This window comes from Barbus barbus, assembly GCF_936440315.1.
Source record: "Barbus barbus genome assembly, chromosome: 31".
NCBI lineage: Eukaryota > Metazoa > Chordata > Actinopteri > Cypriniformes > Cyprinidae > Barbus > Barbus barbus.
The window spans coordinates 18,734,505-18,755,014 of NC_136759.1; the positions used below are offsets into that span (position 1 = coordinate 18,734,505).

General features: G+C 35.9%; 2 protein-coding genes across 3 annotated transcripts; one reads left to right on the forward strand and one right to left on the reverse strand.

The window, feature by feature from the left end:
- Nucleotides 1-8,034: 8,034 nt before the first annotated feature.
- On the forward strand, nt 8,035-12,248 carry rab34a (RAB34, member RAS oncogene family a). Of its 2 annotated transcripts, none has more exons than XM_079386916.1 (11): nt 8,035-8,273; nt 8,814-8,877; nt 8,988-9,079; nt 9,191-9,256; nt 9,378-9,479; nt 9,563-9,627; nt 9,884-9,935; nt 10,026-10,107; nt 10,234-10,324; nt 10,466-10,573; nt 11,557-12,248. In XM_079386916.1, the coding sequence occupies exons 2-11, from the start codon at nt 8,824-8,826 to the stop codon at nt 11,622-11,624; spliced, it is 780 nt and encodes a 259-aa protein (XP_079243042.1). In that variant the 5' UTR covers nt 8,035-8,273; nt 8,814-8,823; the 3' UTR covers nt 11,625-12,248. The 2 variants fall into 2 exon arrangements, with proteins under 2 accessions (XP_079243042.1, XP_079243041.1); XM_079386915.1 differs by having other exon boundaries at nt 8,064-8,273; nt 9,188-9,256.
- A 491-nt stretch (nt 12,249-12,739) lies between these two features.
- On the reverse strand, nt 12,740-15,134 carry LOC306851731 (adenine phosphoribosyltransferase; the record flags this gene model as incomplete). Its single annotated transcript, XM_079388170.1, has 5 exons — nt 12,740-12,882; nt 13,179-13,274; nt 13,589-13,735; nt 13,992-14,085; nt 15,012-15,134. 5 exons carry the CDS (start codon nt 15,132-15,134, stop codon nt 12,740-12,742), a joined length of 603 nt encoding a protein of 200 aa, XP_079244296.1.
- Between the last annotated feature and the right edge of the window lie 5,376 nt (nt 15,135-20,510).

Below are 20,510 nucleotides of genomic sequence, written 5' to 3' on the forward strand. Positions count from 1 at the left end.
CAGAGACTGTCTTAATAGTGAAGTTTGTTGTGATCAGTTGCTCTGTGATGCTGAATAGACTATTTTGAATGCTGTCTCTCAAAGCTAGAGATAAATAATCTTAAGGATAAGTCCTGTCATTGACTCTTTCCTCAGCGTTTACACAATTAATAGGCTTCATGTTATGGTTTGTAAACCTATCTAGACCAGATGTTTAATGTGGGAATCACAGATTCTTTTCAACACCACTACTTTTTCAGTACTTTTTGATAGCAATCTTTCCTTCGAAAAACATGTTTCTAGCATCTGTAAAACTGCGTTTTTTCCATCTTAAAAATATATCTAAATTACGACCTATGCTCTCAATGTCAAATGCAGAAACATTAATTCATGCGTTCATGACGTCGAGGCTAGATTATTGTAATGCTTTATTGGGTGGTTGCTCTGCGCGTTTAATAAACAAACTCCAGCTGGTTTAAAATGCAGCAGCTAGAGTTCTTACTAGAACCAGAAGGTATGACCATATTAGCCCGGTTCTGTCAATAATAGGGAGCACTGGCTCCCTATTAAACATCGTATACAGTTTAAGATCTTGCTAATTACCTATAAGGCCCTGAATGGTTTGGCACCTCAGTATTTGACTGCGCTCTTATCACACTATAGTCCTTCACGTCCGCTACGATCTCAAAACTCTGGCCATTTGATAATACCAAGAATATCAAAATCAACTGCAGCGGGAGATCGTTTTCCTATTTAGCACCCAAACTCTGGAACAATCTGTTCAGGAAGCAGACACACTCTGTCAGTTTAAATCTAGATTAAAGACCCATCTCTTTAACCTGGCTTACACATAATACACTATCGCATTTTTATAATTCAAATCCGTTAATGATTGTTAGGCTGTATTAATTGGGTCAACCGGAACCGGGAACACTTCCCAAAACACCCGATGTACTTGTTACATTGTTAGAAGAATGGCATCTATGCTAATATTAGTCTGTTTCTTTCTTATTCAGAGGTCACTGTAGCCACCAAGATCCATACTGTAACCAGATCAGATGGTCACTGCAGCCACCTGGATCCAGTCTGTATCCAGATTACATGGTGGACAAGCACCTAGAGGTGACCTCTACAGCCCTGAACGCCAGTGGAGACCAGGACAACTAGATGAGCCCCAGAGACTGATCCCCAGTGAAGGCTCTGTCTCCTAGACGGCCATCAGGACAAGACCACAGGAACCAGATGAGTCCTCTGCACAATCTGACTCTGCTGCAGCCTAGATTTAAACAGCTGATTTTGTCTGGCCAGAGGAGAATGACACTATTTCGACACACTATCTCTCTGTCTAAATACTGTAAAGCTGATGTAAAGCTGCTTTGACACAATTTGCATTGTTAAAAGCGCTATACAAATAACAGTGACTTGACTTGACTAACACCTCATAATACCGGTAAAACCAGTAACTTTGACCAGTGGACTAAAGTTTATACTGCCTCTTCACCACCTGACCATTATGGTGTCAGCTTCATTTTCAGTAAGAAGATTGGTCAGTGGTGATTTGATGGTCTACAACTGAGACACAAAATATTTAAAGTATGTTTTTGGTGACCTAATGTTTTTTTGGCCTGATTAGATCTAGAGGTTTAAATTTCAGAAACACATAAAACACGCTTGTTTGCTAAATGTTTCTTGTTTCTTTTTCAGAATCTTTTAATTATTAATAATTTAAATATATTTCATTTCAATTTTGTTTTCATGTCAATTATGCAAGTAATGATCTTTATATGGGTTTAGCTAGTCAGCTTTTAGATAATTGTGGTTTTGAATTTTTTCAATATATATTTTTCAACAATCCAAAAGCACTTCATAAAGGTACTGTAATAGTATCAGAACTGTATAAAAAAGGACAGTAGCTACAGATAATAATAGCTATGTTAAAAATAACTAGTAATGCATGTGAGAATGATAGATAAAATAGGTTACAGCCTAAGGTTCTTTTGTTTAAATTTCATAATTTTGCTGTATTATGACTCATATTTTCAAAAAGTATCCATGTCATACAAATAACTCAGGCTGAGCACCACTGACCAGAATGCATGGAGGAGGACTACAAAATACATTGACTGATATGAAGCACCCTTAGAGGTTTATTCTGTCATGCAAATTACTGGTTAGTTTCTCTGAGAATTTCTGTAGTATCAGCCCTGAGCAGTTTCTCAGTTCTCACGCTTCAGTGAGAATCAAACAGATTTACACAATTCAAAGACATACAAGCTTGCTAGAGCAGTGAATGTGGTTAATCTGAATGAATTAGACTGAATTAACACCACCATTCTGAATCAAATTTAATATTTTTAATAAACCTTCAACTGGAGAGTATTCGTCATACTAATACTTGTTTAAAACATAAAGTATAAATCTGAATCAATTTGCATGTAGTTATGTAACATATTAATTCATAAACATGAAAGTGGCAATAACTAAACAGAACAATGAGATTGTGCTTCAACAGACTAAGAAGTTGTTTGAAAGGCGAAAAGTTCACAAAATTACCTTTCAAACTGACACATTAAAGTGCGTTTTTATGTGCTGTACGTCTTGATATTTAAATATTAAATTATTATTTAAATATCTCAGCTTCAGGCTGCCAGAATTTTAGAAACTGTAAATGTAAGAGACTGAATTATGAAATAGTTGCATATAAACGATACAACATTATGTAAAATAATAGTAATAGTTTTGAAGCAATAATAATCTATTACATTGAAAGAGGAAATTCTTATGAACCTGTAGGCTGAATATGAACTGCATGTCATATTTTTTGCAGAGTCATTATGATTGATAGCCCATTGCAACGCATACTCCTACATGATATTTCATAACACACAGATATCAAATTTCATATGATTTAAGAGGGAACTAAGAGGTCACTGAAAATATTTCAAACATATTTTTCAATAACTGAGCAGGTATTGTAGATGTAACAACAAGCAACTGGTATTTCCGAAGCACTGATTACTCAACATCCTTCATTCAGCTCAAGCTAACCTTGAGATTTGTTGAAAGACTAAGGTTTGGAACACCTACACATACAGACTGCTCTATATATCAAGACAAAGAGTCAAAGAATTACATAGGAGAGATTTGACCTTCACTGATTGCTCATTTGATTGTTCAGAAATGTGTACAATAAAGAGAGAGAAAGGAAAATCTGATCTTATTTCACTGATTTGGTCTGTTAGAGCTTGAAGAACTCTCACCATTTTAGGATATTGTTTTCTCTCCCTCTTTCTCTGTGGGTGTGTGCTGCCCTCTTGGGGCTGTTGGGGGAAAAAAATAAACGGAATCAATGAAATTCAATTTTTTACCACGACACAAGATACAGAATGATTCTGATTAGGTTAAACAATTGTGAATGATTTTGTTAAGCTTTTAGAATGTGTGATTTTTTTTTGCATTTCACTACTCATTGGACTGTTCTTGGCTGTTTAAAATATGTTTTAAGTAAATTACTTCAGTGTACATATTGAAATATGATGAGTTGAAAGTGTACGTTGCCCGTGGGAAACGCTGTATAGTTTAAGGTTAACGTAATTCTAAAACCACCGACTCTGGTGGGACTCGAACCCACAACCTTTGAATTGCCACATTCATATTCTAGAAGTCCAATACGCTATCCATTGCGCCACAGAGCCCGACAACACAGCTACATGGAATTCGTAATTTGCTTTTGGCGTCTAATGTTGCAAGGCTGTACAATCTGTAGTCAGAAAAAACAGGCCCAGTAGTTTCTGTACAAATGAAGACCGGTTAAAAATGCGGAGGTACTGTCATTTCTATCTCTCCTGTCCCAGAACGAGCAGAACACAGTCAGAAAAGAACACTGAACCCCCAGATGAACTTCACGTCTGTCGAAATGGATTGCAACACGTAGCTGTCGTATTTCGACTGTTGTTCGTTCCTAGAAAAGCACATAAGGCTCCGCTCCAGTGCAACACATCTCCTTCGCATAGAGTTGATCAGGTTGTCCACTCCTCTTCAATGGCTGTGCGAAGTTGCTGGATATTGGCAGGAACTGGAACACGCTGTCGTATACGCCGATCCAGAGCATCTCAAACATGCTCAATGGGTGACATGTCCGGTGAGTATGCTGGCCATGCAAGAACTGGGATGTTGTCAGCTTCCAGGAATTGTGTACAGATCCCTGCAACAAGGGACCGTGCATTATCATGCTGCAACATGAGGTGATGGTCGTAGATGAATGGCACAACAATGGGCCTCAGGATCTCGTCACGGTATCTCTGTGCATTCAAAATGCCATCAATAAAATAAACCTGTGTTTGTTGTCCATAACATACACCTGCCCATACCATAAGCCTACCGCCACCATGGCCCACTCGATCCACAACGTTGACATCAGCAAACCACTCACCCACACTACGCCATACATGCTGTCTTCCATCTGCCCTGTACAGTGAAAACTGGGATTCATTCGTAAAGAGAACACCTCTCCAAAGTGCCAGACTCCATCAAATGTGAGCATTTGCCCACTCAAATCGGTTATGACGACGAACTGAGGACGACGAGCATGCAGATGAGCTTCCCTGAGACGGTTTCGGACAGTTTGTGCAGAAATTCTTTGGTTATGCAAACCAATTGTTGCAGCAGCTGTCCGGGTGGCTGGTCTCAGATGATCTTGGAGGTGAAGATGCTGGATGTGGAGTCCTGGGCTGGTGTGGTTACACGTGGTCTGTGGTTGTGTGGCCGGTTGGATGTACTGCCAAATTCTCTGCAATGCCTTTGGAGACGGCTTATGGTAGAGAAATTAACATTTAATTCATGGGCAACAGCTCTGGTGGATATTACTTCAGTCAGCATGCCAATTGCACACTCCCTCAAAACTTGCGACATCTGTGGCATTGTGCTGTGTGATAAAAGAGTGGCCTTTTATTGTGGCCAGCCTAAGGCACACCTGTGCAATAATCATGCTGTCTAATCAGCATCTTGATATTCCACACCTGTGAGGTGGATGGATTATCTCAGCAAAGGAAAAGTGCTCACTAACACAGATTTAGACAGATTTGTGAACAATATTTGAGAGAAATAGGCCTTTTGTGTACATAGAAAAAGTCTTAGATCTTTGAGTTCAGCTCATGAAAAATGGGGGCAAAAACAAAAGTGTCGCGTTTATAATTTTGGTCAGTATATATATATATATATATATAAATACATTTTTGCAAAAAAAAAAACGACAATTAAGAATAGTTTTGCAATTAAGAACAATATTTACATAAATTTGTGGAGAAGATGCAACAATCTTACATTCACAAAAATACAATACAAAAGATCTACAGAGCTTTGACACATCAAATGTGCAGCAACACGAGCAGTGGCACTTTTTCACAAAAATGCTTTGTTATGAGCCCATTAGAGGTTTAAAAGATAGATAACAATATAGAAACATAAAGTTCAATAAGTTATAGAATAAAAGTATAATAAAAAGAATAGAAATAGTCCTACGATTGTTACGGGGCTGACGAGAGACGTGCGGATCCATATGCAAAGCTTTATTATACAACATGGTCATACAGGCAGGGTCAGGAGACAGCAAACAGGTATGGCAGAGGCAAGACAGAGCAATCCGTGGAGCAAGCGTGGGTCGACGAACGGCGAACATTATCCAAAGGGGCAAGGCAGAGAGATAATCCAGAAACGAAAGCAATAATCCAAACGGGGAGCGAACACAGTCCAAACGGCAAGGCAAAGGGGTAAATCCAGTAAACACGGGCAGGGTCAGACACGGCAGGAAAACAAGGCAAGACTAAGACTAGAACAATGGCTCTGTAAAGTTGCTATGGCTGGGTGAGTGATAAACGCTAAACAATTACAGAAACACGGAATGGCACGGTAAAGCAGCTAGCGCTAGGTGAGCTCTAAACGCAGGTCAATACTCGGCCGAGAGCAAGAGGAAGTCCCAGGTTAAATAGTGTGTGTGTGATGGGGTGATCAGTGAATTCAGCTGTGTGATCCGTGTAATCAGCTGCGTGTCGTCAGTGCAATGGATTGTGGGAACTGTAGTCCAGTGTGCTGTGTGGTGTACGAGTCCATGTGGTGAGTGAGTGACATCTGGTGGCGAGTTAACGGAAGAGCATGGCCAGGATTCGTGACAACGATAAGATAATATAAACTGCTCTAACTCAAACTTTCAAACTTGTAGATTTTAAGTAAAGATTGGAAGTATTGTAGGCACTCAATTACCTGAATATAAACCTCCTTGTCAGCCTTGTTCATGCTTTGATAAAAACTCCTGACAAATTCTTCTCATTTCTTATGTGACTGTAATACATGCCTAAGCAAGTGTGTTGTGTGAAAGCTTAATATTAAGCAAACTATCTGCAGAACAGTGGAGAAGAACTGATGACATCCTCTGGTGTCTGAGGAGAAACAACATGCTTTACTGCACAGCTTTTTTCTGAGCACTTTTTTGCGCTTTTTTTTTATTACAAATAAAGACATACATACAAATCAAATACAAGTAAACACAGAATTGCCAGGGTTACAAACAACCCAACCAAACACAAATAAAATAAATGAATACCTTACAAACACACAAAGGAAGAATACAGAAATACAGTTTTCAGAACTTTGACAGAACTTTGGATAATTGCCATATACTTGTCTAAACCAACTAAATCAACCTTGAAAAATGAAAAGAGAGGTTAAGAACCAGCAAACTTTTGCTTATAAATGTGAAATTTAGCAAGCAGGAAACACACATGATGTAAACCTTCCCTGTATTCTCTTTTGAGCAATTAAACAATCCCTTTAAAACAAAAAGAAAAGTCACTTACAAAATAGGCTGGATATACAGCTCTACACTAGAAAAACAGTTATGAATATGTAGTGTTTTATTACAACCCTTTTTTTTAACTGATAAGGTCTGAGAGTAAAGGTTTAAGAAAAAGTTAATGTTGTTAAATGTTTGATTTTATTATAAATAAACCTACTGTAGTATGGTGCTAAGATGAAATCGGTTATAAAAAGCAATGTTATTATTATTTTTTTATATATATATATATATATTTTTTTTTATCAATGACAAATTAAGTATTACACTCAAGTAGACAAATATGTAAAGTATAACAAATAATTACCCCTGAAAAGTTTGGGGTCATAGAAATTTTTTTTATGTTTTTGAAAAAAGTCTCTGAGCCTCACCAAGGCTGCATTTTATTTATTTTTTATAGGCCTACAGTAAAAACTGTAACATTATTAAGTATTATTAATCTAAAAGAAATGTTTTCTATATTAAAATAGCCTATTTTAAAATGGAAATTTCATCAGCCATTACTCCCCTCTTCAGTGTCATCATTCAGAAATCCTTCTAATATGCTGATTTGCTGCCCAATAAATATTTCATATCATTGTCATTGTTGAAAACAGTTCATATTTCTGTGGAAACATCGTAGGCTACTTTTTTTATTTTTTTTTTAGAAATTTCAGGATCAGGAGACTTCGACGAGTAGAGTTCAAAAGAACATTTCATTGATTTAAAAAATAAATAAATATAGCTATATATATTTGTAGCCATATAAAATGTCTTTACCGTCACGTGCATCCTTACTGAATAAAAGTATTAACTGATTTATTATATTTATGTAATACTATAATAATTATTCAATAATAATAATAATAATAATAATTATTATTTACACAGCCCATATTGGGTATAAGGCATACATATAAAAATTGTGCTCAATATGGGCTGAGTAAATAAGCCCATATTGAGCACAATTAATATATATATATATATATATTTTTTTTTTTTATTATTATTATTTATTATTATTTTTTTTTTTTAATTCATGACAAAAATCTATATTCTTGCTAATCTGCAGCGTTTGCGAGTTTTAGTCCTACCAACAAACCCGGTCATAACATCAGTTAGACCACAGTAGCCTATTAAAAGAGATGAACGGTAACAACCGTATTATATCTGCTGTGAACGGTCAAAACACTGGGGGCTGTAGGGGGCGTTTACTATCCCTCTTTCCTGGTTTTGGTGGGGAGAGACGAATCCATCTGTATGCAGTTCACAGCACTTCCGTCGGTCGGAGTATCCGGCTGTTTCCTTCAGAAACTTGGAAACTGTACGCGATGGATGAATGCTAAAAGCCCTTCATACCCCCTCCTTTTTGTTTCTTTTCCGTTATATTCTCCTTTCCTTAAAGGCGTTTCAAACGTCTTTGTCTCAGGAAACTAGCGCTATACTTTTTCAGAAACAACGTCTTAAGGTAAGAAGCACAGGTTTGTTTGTAGCAGCGGAGTTACAGTGTTACGAAGCACGCATTGAGAAAGGATGGACTGTCGTTTGTTCTTAAAATATGCTTTTGAAATGTTTATGCACGTAATATTAATCATAAAACTACTATACGTAATACTTATATTGTTAATGTAATCATGTGTGTATAAGACGCACATATTGCACCAAAAGTAGATAAAAAGAGGCATCACAAAAAGGTTTAGCCAGAAATTAGGGGGTTCTCTTTGTTCTCAGATTTACTTTGGGATTAACAGCTACAGATTAGGGAGTCATCACTCATCACCCATGCCGCTCTAGTGACCAAGTAGGCAACTATTTAAACTAACTCGTTCCTACATGTTCATGACTGTTTCTTTAAGGCATGCTAAACTGAAAGATAGGCCATTATTTTATTCCTGCAAGTCTCTAGCTAGAGCCTCATCCTGACCAGCCATTACTCATTCCTTCCTTAATGGTGTGCCATGTTACAAAATGCCAAGCTATGATTCATAACTTTGTGTTTTTCCTGCAGAAGCATCATCATGAGCGTACTGCCCCCAGTACGGAAAGACCGCATAATCGGCCAGCTTCCTAAGGTATATGCTTTACACACAATGCACTGATGCTCAAGGTATTGTTTGTCCTGAAACCCATCCAAACCAAACCGTCTGAAATCAATGAGTGTTAATATTCACTCCTGTTGTAGTGCTTCAACAAAGGTGCTGCTTTGAACACAGTGGATGAATTCCACAGCAAGGTGAAGACGGCCTGTCAGCAGCAGAGGACAGGAACTGTGGGGTGAGATGTTTGCTTTTGATGAATTAGTGGTTTTGGGAGATTTTCAGAACTGTGTGGATGGATTATCCAGCATTGTTTTATCCAGTGCCTTTTCTCATTTTTGTCCAGTAGGTTTAAGATCTCCAAGGTCATTGTAGTGGGTGATCTGGCGGTAGGGAAAACCTGTTTGATTAATAGGTGAGCAAATCTGCAAAGTTAACCGGTTAATGCTTAATAGCTGTATCAAAGAATTAAGCTTGCTTTTTATTGTTTGGCTTAATATAGGAACTTATTCTATGTTTTTTTTTTTTTTTTTTAGATTTTGTAAAGATGTCTTTGACAAAAATTACAAGGCCACCATTGGTGTGGACTTTGAAATGGAGAGGTTTGAAGTTCTTGGGGTCCCTTTCAGTTTACAATTGTAAGTGCATTTTATGACAATCCAACGATCTATAAACGAGTCATTTCTATTATTTCAAATAAGTTTTTGTTTTAATTTTTCAGGTGGGACACTGCAGGACAGGAGAGATTTAAATGCATTGCCTCTACATACTACAGAGGAGCTCAAGGTATATGACTCACCAGAAAGTAATATTAAACAATGCATATAAATATATCATTTTTACTATATTGCACAAGTTGTGTCTAACAATAGTTTATTTTAATATACTATAATTTATACAACCTGGTAATAGTAATAAAAGTCTAATTATTGATTAGTTATAGATTAATTATTATATTTTAAAAGCACAATTTTTTCCCCCATTTCTTTTCTTTTTTTTACCTTTGAGGTATTCATATTCTTTTCCCATTCCTGTTTTACAGCTGTAATTATTGTGTTTGATTTGACTGACGTGGCTTCACTGGAGCATACAAGGTAAGTGACATCAACGCTGTAATTCTGCCCTCTGGGTTAACAAATACACAGCGTTCTTCACGCATTTAAATGTATCATCCTCTTCTGAAGGCAATGGCTGGAGGACGCAATGAAAGAGAATGATCCTACCAGTGTATTACTCTTCTTAGTTGGCACAAAGAAAGATCTGAGTGTGAGTGACCATTTTTATTATTTTTAATTGACATTATTGTTACAATCATGGCCATGCACAATCAGTACAATCTCCTTCCATATACTTTACATATTTATATGTCCTACCAATGGGTCTTTCCTCCAGTCTCCTGCACAGTATACACTAATTGAACAGGATGCCATTAAACTGGCAGATCAGATGAAAGCAGAGTACTGGGCTGTGTCTGCCTTGTCTGGTGAGATTGCTATAGTGTATTATATGTTAATGTGATTTGTTGCAGTTTTTTGTAATGTGTTACAAAGTCGCATAAAGTATTTGGGAAACCCTAGATAGAAGTTGCTACGGTTTATGTTAATTCCTATTTTTGTGACTGTAGGGGAAAATGTGAGAGAGTTTTTCTTCAGAGTGGCATCTTTAGCATTTGAGGCCAATGTACTGGCTGAACTGGAGAAAAGTGGATCCAGACGTATTGGGGAAGTTGTTCGTAAGTACATTAAAGATCACCCAAAAATGAAAGTTTGCTAAAAATGTACTTCGAGATGTAGATGAGTTTTGGGGACAGATTTGGAGAAATTTAGCATTGCATCACTTGCAGTGAATGGGTGCCGTCAGAATGAGAGTCCAAACAGCTGATAAAATCATAACAGTAATCCACATATAAACACCATGACTCCAGTCCATCAGTTAATGTCTTGTAATAGAAAAGCTGTGTATCTGTAAGAAAAAAAATCTATCAGTTAGGTATTTTAACTTGAAACCAAAATGTCAGTCCATAGTCTATAGCAATGCGTCCTCTGGTGAAAATGTTCATCCCCTGTTGTCCTCTCACATCACCAGTTTTAGACTGTTTTTGCATGTAAATGGAGCTTGTTCTGTGCATATTTCCTAACTTTATTTTTGCTGGGGAAAGCCATATTACGGGTGGAGGACATCGAGGATTTGTATTTTAGTCAGAAGCTAAAAATGTCTTAATGATGGATTTGTTTCTTACGAACACACAGCTTTTCACTTCACAAGACATTAATATACTAGAGTAGCGTGGGTTACTTGTGGATTATGACGATGTTTTTATCAGCTGTTTGGACTCATTCTGACAGCACCCATCCACTGCAGATGATCCATTGGTGAGTAACTAATGTAATGCTAAATTTCTCCAAACCTGTTCCAATGAAGAAACAATCTCATCTATATTTTCAGCCAGATTTCATTTTTGAGTGAACCATTCCTTCAACAACATTAAATAATCCACTGGAATGTTATTGCATCATGAAAATAAGACAATTATATTATTATTTCCCTTGCCTGAGTGACCTGAATTCATAGAGAAAAGTAATTTCAGAGTTAGAAGTTATTACATATAAAAGATCATGAAGCAATGATTTTCTGTAGGATAGGATGCACTGATGAACAGTATATATATGATCATGTTGTCTTTGAATTTAAATTAACCTTTTTTTCTCCACACAGAAATCAACAGCAACTCAAATAACCTGTATGCAACTTCCAAGAAGAAACAGACCAACTGTTGTCAGTAAAGACTGGCTATGAGAAAATGCAATCATTTGCACCAACATACAATGGTACCAAAGCAAAACATGCATACAAATGTACATGCATGTACATAGGGAGAATCTACAAGAATCTGCAGAGAGCAGTGTGGTTTGTTATTCGTAGGGTGTAACTGAATATCTGCTGGATGAAAGAAAACATTCCTTTGTTGGAAAACTTGAGGCTTGCATTTTTGTGGCAAAGCCATATTCCTTTTTTCCAGACTTCTATGCACAATCATTATCAGTGATTATTACATTTTGTTAATTAAAAATACATTATTTCACATTTTGCTTAGTTTACATTCAGTAGTGATTTTAAAAGGTACACAGGGGGATCATGCATGAGCTGCACAAAAAGTAATAAACAGTGATAAATATATTTGTCTATATCAAAAATCCTGTGTATTAAAAGTTATATAGAATTTTTTTTGTATAGGTTCAAATTCGTGCTGTAAAGATTTTAAAAGTATTAGGGCTTATATACTTATAAGCCCTATAGTTTTCTGTGATTCACATTTTTATTCTAAATAAAATGTTTTTCCCTAAATGAGCCATTTATTTAATTATTTTAAAACCTCTCACAATAAATAAAATTTCCCAAATTTGTTCATATATCATAGTAATACTCTTATTTTGATTAAATACTCATGTACATGAAATACATCATTTTTTCAGCATTTTCGTGTTAGTAACAAGTTAATAAATATGAGCTACAACTTGATAGTGACCTCTATTGGTATTTTAGTGTAACAACAACAGACATATTCATGACCAATATGACAAATGCTTAAAACTAGGGATGTGCAATTAATCGAATTCGATTATCATGCGCATCTAGGCAGTAAAATCGGTTTCTTGATTAGTAGTTAATCGCCATCACCTGCTTTCAAATGGAGCGGGAATTACTACACAGATCCGTAGTTCACTGACAAGATATATCATAATCAAAGGCGATTCGATATCTTGTCGGTGAACTACGGCTCTGTGTAGTAATTCCCGCTCCATTTGAAAGCAGGTGATCTGCAAATAATTCACATGCCGACGTTCTCCCTTAGAACTTCAAATTTCACATTCATATTTTTTCCCTGATTTCTTAACATTTAACCACTAAAGTTCTTAAAAGACTCCAGGTATTGACTGTCTATCTGAGATTGCAGCTCATTTGGAATGCAGTGGGAATATTTATAGTTTTCCTTTAGCCATTTTCCTCCCTCACTGTTTTCAATGGCCACAGCAGCAATACCTACAAAGAATAGAAAAATAATAGCACTAATTTTACCATCTTAATCTGATAAGTGAACAGGAGCTATGCCACCCTCTCACAGAAAGAAGCTGTCCAAATCCCTGGTGTTGTATCTTGCAGCAACAATTATAACTCTCATCAGTCATACTTCAGTTACATTATGTTAATAGCTCTCTAAAGGGAGAATCAACGTCAAAGAATGATATAAAGGTTTCGGGTGGAGAGGGGCAGTGGATAAGTTCAAAATCTCTCAAAACATTTCTTTGCTTTTATTATATTAGCCGTTTTATGCTTACCTATAACAGTAGCTCCTTGATTCTCCGCCAGTTTGATAGCTGCTCTCATAGTTCCTCCAGTCTCAATCCACTGGTCTACTATAAGAACCCGCAGACCTGAAGTACATCATAACATACCTATAATTTCCCATTTTTTGTCTTACTAAGAAGTAGATGTGTTATTAAAAACATTTGAATACACATGGTTCTGCAATCATTATGCAGTACAATGGGATCATGTAGTAAGATAGGACATCTGAGCTGATTGAAAACGTATAAATCACTGCAAACTTTACAAGTAAAAATTCATTTGATTGAAGTGTCTTTTAACTTTCAATTTTAAATGCCCTTTTCCATTCCATTCCAATATCGCCTTCAACAACGTTATCAACCATCATTGTGACAATATATGAGCTTACATACATCAGTACCTGGCTTTAACACGTCAACACGCACTTCCATCAGTTTCTCTCGTCCAGAGTAGTCGCTGTAGTCCTGAGTGAGAGTTTGAACACATAAGTGTCCTGCTTTTCGAATGGCCAAAAATCCTTTCCCTAAAGTTTTGGCCACAGCTGACCCTGAAATTGCAGGAGAAAGTAAAAAATAAAACCCACAATGCATATAATCGATTTTTCATAGGCAATATCATTTAAGTTTACATTTCATTAAGTCGGGCTTTAGAGATGGTCCCTAAGTTTATATCCAACTCTAGGCTATGTTTAGCCTGTTTGCAGAGGTGTTATATACACTGCAACATGTGAACTGATCTAAAAATACTGTCTCATGAGTTCAGACTGACACCAGCTACAAAAGCGATTTATACAAGTTTTATACCGAGGATGAAGCCCATGGCATCTATTCCAGCCACCAGGTCAATGGGCTCATTCTGGAATGGTTTGAGAAGATCTTTTACGCAATCTGACAGTGCCTGGATCAGCCAAGAGTGACAGAAAACAGTGAGCAGAGACTAGAAAATCCATAACATGTCCTTTTTTTTCAGACATCAAGATGCATAGTTTTAAAGCTAGGTTATTTAATATTATACTACGGGGCCGTTGAATGCTTGAATCTGATTGGCTGACGAACGTTCTGAGGTGTGCAATTATTTTCAGGGAAACGCACGGCGAACGTAGTTCCAGGCAGCTTTCTTGACCGCATTACAGTTCCATATCACTTCGCATCGTTGTCAGCGCTGCCCTGACGATTTTATCAGTTAGCCTAGTGAAGCAACTTAAAGGCTACACATGACATTTCTCACTAGCGAGGTAATAACAGCGCTGCATCTTAAAGCAGACTTACAGTTTAGAGACGGTGCTTCAGAACACTGTTGAGGGACACACAGAGGTAGCCTAATTCATACAAGCTCTCTCTCTCTCTCTCTCTCTCTCTCTCTCTCTCTCTGTTTCTCTTTCTCTGTGTCTCTCGCTCTCTTTCTAATAACTTCATTATTAACTGCATTAGTCTGCTATCAACGGCTCAAGCCTCCATTGCCAGCTTTAAAATGACGTTTTGGAACTAGCAAAAGAGTCGTTGGATGAGATGCGGAAGAAATAATCCTACTCACAATAGCGATTTAAGTAGAAAAACCGGACGAATCCCTTGAAATATATAATCTGATATATGTCTTGAGGTGTGGCAACCGTAGTATAAGCGGAATAATTGACTCCGGACCGTTGAATTATTAGAAAAATAATGCACACCCGAGGTGTAACGGCCACTCCGCTTCGCGTCGTGGCCGCATCACCACCTCGGGTGTGCATTATTTTTCTAATAATTCAACGGCCCGTCGTCAATTATTCCTTACACATTGGCCTACTAGGTAATGTTTGACGTGCAACAAGATTGATTGTTTACCTGTGAATTGCAATAGAGTCTTGATGGATCAAGCCATGCAAACTTTGGACCCTTTGTGTTTGGTGCCATAAGAGACAAGTACCAGCCCTCTTCTCTCTTTTGGGAGACTGCTAAAACATCCATTCTGGAAAGACTTCTGAAAACTCACCCCGGTAACAGCGTGTATTTGGAGTCAGAGCAAGTAGTGTAAAGTGGGTGTTCTCATGTCTCCCAGAGTAATCGCTTAACCCAGTGTTTCCCAATCCCAGTCTTCGCGCCCCCACTCTGCACATTTCATTTATTTGTTATCACGTACGACGTTTGTTCTATTCAACCGTAAGTGCCCTGCGAACAGAGGTGGGTAGAGTACCCAAAAACTGTACTCAAGTAAATGTAAAAGTACTTGTAGAAATATTTACTCAAGTAAAAGTAAAAGTAATAGTCTGAATAGTTACTTGAGTAAGAGTAAAAAAGTTTCGGATAAAAAACTACTGAAGTAGTTAGTTACTCGCTACTTTGGATCATATACTGAATATAGTCTATTTTTATTTAGATGTATAGATATTTAGATAAAATTTATATACACACACACACACAACTGCCGTTCAAAATATGTTTTTTTTTATGTAATTTATTTCAGTGATGCAAATTAATTTTTATCAGCCTTTAAGCCAGTCTTCAGTGTGACATAATCCTTCAGAAATCATTCCAATATCTTGATTTATTATCAATGCAGTTTTTTCAGCTTTCTATTCATAAAAGAATTGTGAACAAAATGTCACAGGTTCCAAAAAAAACCAGCAAAACCCTGTTGAAAAAAACAGCTTATGCTGGTATAGGTATGTTTTGAAGCATGGGATGCTGGTTTGGGCTGGTTTAAGCTGGTCCTAAAATGGTCTGACCATCTTAAGACCAGCACATGACCAGCATAAACCAGCAAAAGACCAGCATAAACCAGCATCCCAGCTTCAAAACATACCAAACTAGCATATGCTGTTTTTTTCAACAACACTGATAATAAATCAATATGTTAGAATGATTTCTGAAGGATCATATGACTCTGAAAACTGGAGTAACAGCTGATAAAAAATCAGATTTGCATCACTGAATTAAATTATATTTTAAAGTATATTAATTAACATTATACACTATACCATTCAAAAGCTTAGAGTCAGTATATGTATGTATATATATATATGTTGGAAAATAAATGATAGAAATTAATACTTTTATTTAGCAAGGATGATAAAGACATTTATAATCTTACAAAAGATTTCTATTTCAGAAAAATGCTGTTCTTCTGACTTTTCTATTCATCAAAGAAACCTTAAAAAAAATATACTCGGCTGTTTTCAATATCATAATAATAATACGTGTTTTTTGAGCAGCAAATCAGAATATCGGAATGATTTCTGAAGGATTGTGTGACTTGGAGTAATGATGCTAAAAATTTTCCTTTGAAATCTTTTAAACAAATTACATTTTAAAATATATATTAAAATAATATATATATATATATATATATATATATATATATATATATATATATATATATATATATATATATATATATATATATATATATGTAGAAAACAGTTATTTTAAACAGTAAAAATATTTCAAAATTTGACTGTACTTTGGATCAAATAATGCAGGCTTGGTGAGCAGAAGAGAACTCTTTAAAACACATTAACAATCTTACTGTTCAAAAACTTTTGTCTGTTAGTGTATATAGGCAACTTTAATTTTTCTCTTATTTCTAGCTTTTAATTGGCTTAGAAATCAGATACACTGCTGGACAATAACCAATAAAAATGATTTGTTTATATACTACAATTTTTTTTTTTATCACATAATAAGGCAGAATAGTTTCTATACTGTAATAAATGCTATGTCAATTAGCACTGCATTGTTCATATACTTTATTTATTACCTGGAGATTACTTGAAAAACACAAATAAATCATATATTGTCGCAATTGCATGTTTAATGTCTTCGTGTTTCCAAACGGTTCTGTTTTTCTGTAAAAACAACTGTTTTCATACAGCCATAGCTGGGCGCTTTTGTCCATATTAGGGATTTCCTGGTACAACTTTCTGCAGGAGAGCGTCCTCCGGTGAGGAGTATGAATGAAGCATACACTGCATGTAATGAGTGTTTAGCGCTCTGTGATGTTCATCTCGCCTTATTCTGGGTCCGAATAGGTCATGCACAGACTATCATGTCTCTTTGAATTTAAATCTATATCTATTCACACCAGCTTTTGAAAACCAACACACTTGCCCGAAAAAGTGTGGGATCTACGCCCCTGAACTATCCGCCACATGAAGAAGAAATAATTCCATTCCATAGGCCTAGAAGTAATAGTTTTTATACTGTACAAACTGTATTTATCCCCTACAGGGGCGTACATTTCGTCTAACTTTCCTCTGTATACACAAAAATGAAAGTGTCTGAGAGCTACCAATTTTATACAATACTTAAATCTCTTAAATAATGTATCAAGCTGTTTGGACCAAACTGTTATATACGGCATTGTTAAAATTTACTGGAAATATAAAAAAAGTACTGATACCAAGATTTATGACAAAAGCCAACAAATAAAATTAACACTATGCATTTTTTATTTGCATAAACAGTGAAATAAAACATTTAAAAATCATGGCAGATTTTAAAGAGAAAATAATAACTTCATCCGATGTTTAAGTGAATAAAACATGCCTACAATACACAGCATGGTTTTTAATCATATTTTTTAGGGGGGACAACCCTCAGATAGATTTTTTTATTAATTGCTGAATGAACGGCAGTAGGCTAACTACCATGGAAAAAATATATAGGGAAACCAATTTAAAAAAAAAAAAAAAGAAGGGGAAAAAAGCCTAAGCAGACAATAGGCGTCTTTATGTGCAAGGTGCCAGGAGTCTGTTTAGGGGTGGGCGTATAGATCCTTATATCGGCAGTATCCATACCAATGTTGGTATTGGTATCGGATCGATACTAGCCTGATAAGATCGATACTTTAGGTTATTTTTTTTATACACTTAATAACATTGCTTAATACATACAACAAATGTAGACATATCTGTGGGTATATGGTGCTCTTTTCACATCTGGTGTGCTGCTCCTCTCCTGCTACGCTGTGTTTGGTGGTCATTCCATCACGTGTCAGTGGCTCCGAGGCGAGTGGATACAGAGACAGATCGAACAGAACTCTGAGCTACTAAAGAAATGAAAAGGAGAGGAAGGAAATCCTTCACATAGTGCATATTATACCTGTATACCGAATTTGTCCTTTTATACAGCTCACTGTAAGGTGTGTACTGAGTTTAGATTTTTAAAATGATTTCTTAAGACACTTTAAATGTTCATTATAACGGTTTTCTATGGAAGTAAAATGCTTAACATGTTGTTTAGCATATTTGCATATTCTAGACATATTATATTTTATTTACAAGCTGTATACCGAATTTAGTCTTTATTTATTTATTCGGTCTTTGTCTTCCTCCATTAATTACACCATATTAAATGTTTTTATATTGCAATTAGAGAAAACGAAATTCAGCGTGTTGCATTCATGTTCTGGGTTCATCTGCTTACATACATAGTAGGCCTGTATATTTTTATAAAGTATACCGAATTTGGCCTTTTCATATCACAGTTTTTTTTATTTATTGCGATAATAACAAACAAATATTACAGTATGTATAAAACAAACAGAAAATACAGTACATACATAACATACTAAAATCCTTTCGATAATAAACGAGTTATGGTTTAATAGTTATTTTTCATATCAATGTCTTCATTCAATAAGCCACTTATGTTAAACTTTTCTTTATAATGTTTTTTTATAGGAGAAAAATGCATAATGCGAAAACTTTGAGCGTTGCTTTCATATTCTGGGCACATCTGCTTACTTGTATATCTAGTTTGAAACATTAATAAGGTGTATACTGAGTTTTGTCTTTTAATATTACTTCTCAATTTATTAAGCCATGTTAATACTTAACATGAAACTGTTTAATACTTTCATGTTCTGGGCTCCTCTGCCTGCAAAGTCCTTTTAGAAAGGCAAATAATATCCATAGCTTTAAGGTGAATAAAATATTAGTCATATCAACATTAGTTTTGTTAATTTTTTTAATTGTTTTTGGTCATTTAAATTTATGTTTTTTTTTTTAAATGACAAGTATTGGTATCGGTGATACTGGCCCTGTACTCAGTATCAGATCTATACCAAAATTTGCAATATCGCACGAGAGAGCTCAATGCGCTGCAAATAGAAAAAAATACCTGCAAGTGAAGAAAACAACTTCCTCAATTTTACAACGCACATGCTGGAAATGCTCACAACACAGCCAAAAAAAAAAAAAAGAGAAACGCACTGCAAATGAAATTTATTTGTTTGTGTTGTGAGCATTTGCACCACCTACTGTCCAACTGTTGAAGATGTTTTCTTGATTTGCTAGTGCTTTTTCTAGTTTATTTGCATGTGTTTTCTGAAGTTGCAGCCCGTTGAGCTCTCTCGGCCACCGTATGTTTCCATTGAATTGCGCCTCATTATGCAGGATTCGCCTGTACAGTACATAAATACAATCCATAAAAGATCGAAATTATATGCACCATTTTATTATTGAATCTTTTGGTCGTTTTTATTTGGCCGTTTTATTTTCTGCATAGATTTCTCATAGTGGCCTGTTGATTGAGCAGCTGACTCATTTATTTCATTGTTTAATATAATATGGAAATAGGGTTCCTTAGCCTATATCCGAAAATCATGTGCAATTTAGGATTTGGATTCCTCTGTACATCAGATATCATGAACACATGCAACGTTTTATGTTTTCACACCTCAGGCTGTAGTAGGCTATTTCAGATTTATGCTCCAAGAACTGATGATGTGCTATTGCAGATCAAAAACATTTTTTCTAAATTACAGTGTGCTGTAATGAAGTCACGCAGTGATTAATATCCTGGCAAAAGTTTTTAATGAGTATTAAATAAATACTACATCGGCTTGATTTTCCAACAATGTCGCATGTTGCCTCTGATGATTTTACATCATTTGTTTCCTCCCCCATCAATCCGATTTCTTTGTCAAAGCCCATTGTTGGACTCATTGGGGGCTCTTTGAAAGCCGACCATAAATATTTAGCTTTTGGACTTGCACATACCCAATACCTGATTTGTTTGGTTATTTTGTTAGTTCGTTATAGCCTACCCCTTTCAGCAATGTTGTGCCAATTGTTAAATAGCCTATGTTAATAAATAAAAATGAGTTAAAATAAATTTAATCTGGGATGGACAATTTCAATCATATGATATTTTTCTTAGAAATACAGCACTGGAAAGCTACATATTTAATTGCTTGAAAGCAATATCCACGAACAATTGCAAATTTATTTACATATGGTCAAGGACAAACGTGTGTTCTCTTCTCAAATGACTCTTTTTCACTTTACTGGCGCCTGCATCTGTTAAAGTCCCAAAGTTAAGATCCATGTAACCATAGGAAAA

Bases quoted from the DNA above. Each gene is read 5' to 3' on its own strand.
- rab34a (XM_079386915.1), top strand. From the start codon at position 8,824: ATGAGCGTACTGCCCCCAGTACGGAAAGACCGCATAATCGGCCAGCTT. The intron at 9,628-9,883 runs GTATATGACTCA...CCTGTTTTACAG, and splicing joins ATACTACAGAGGAGCTCAAG to CTGTAATTATTGTGTTTGAT. The intron at 10,108-10,233 runs GTGAGTGACCAT...TCTTTCCTCCAG, and splicing joins GCACAAAGAAAGATCTGAGT to TCTCCTGCACAGTATACACT.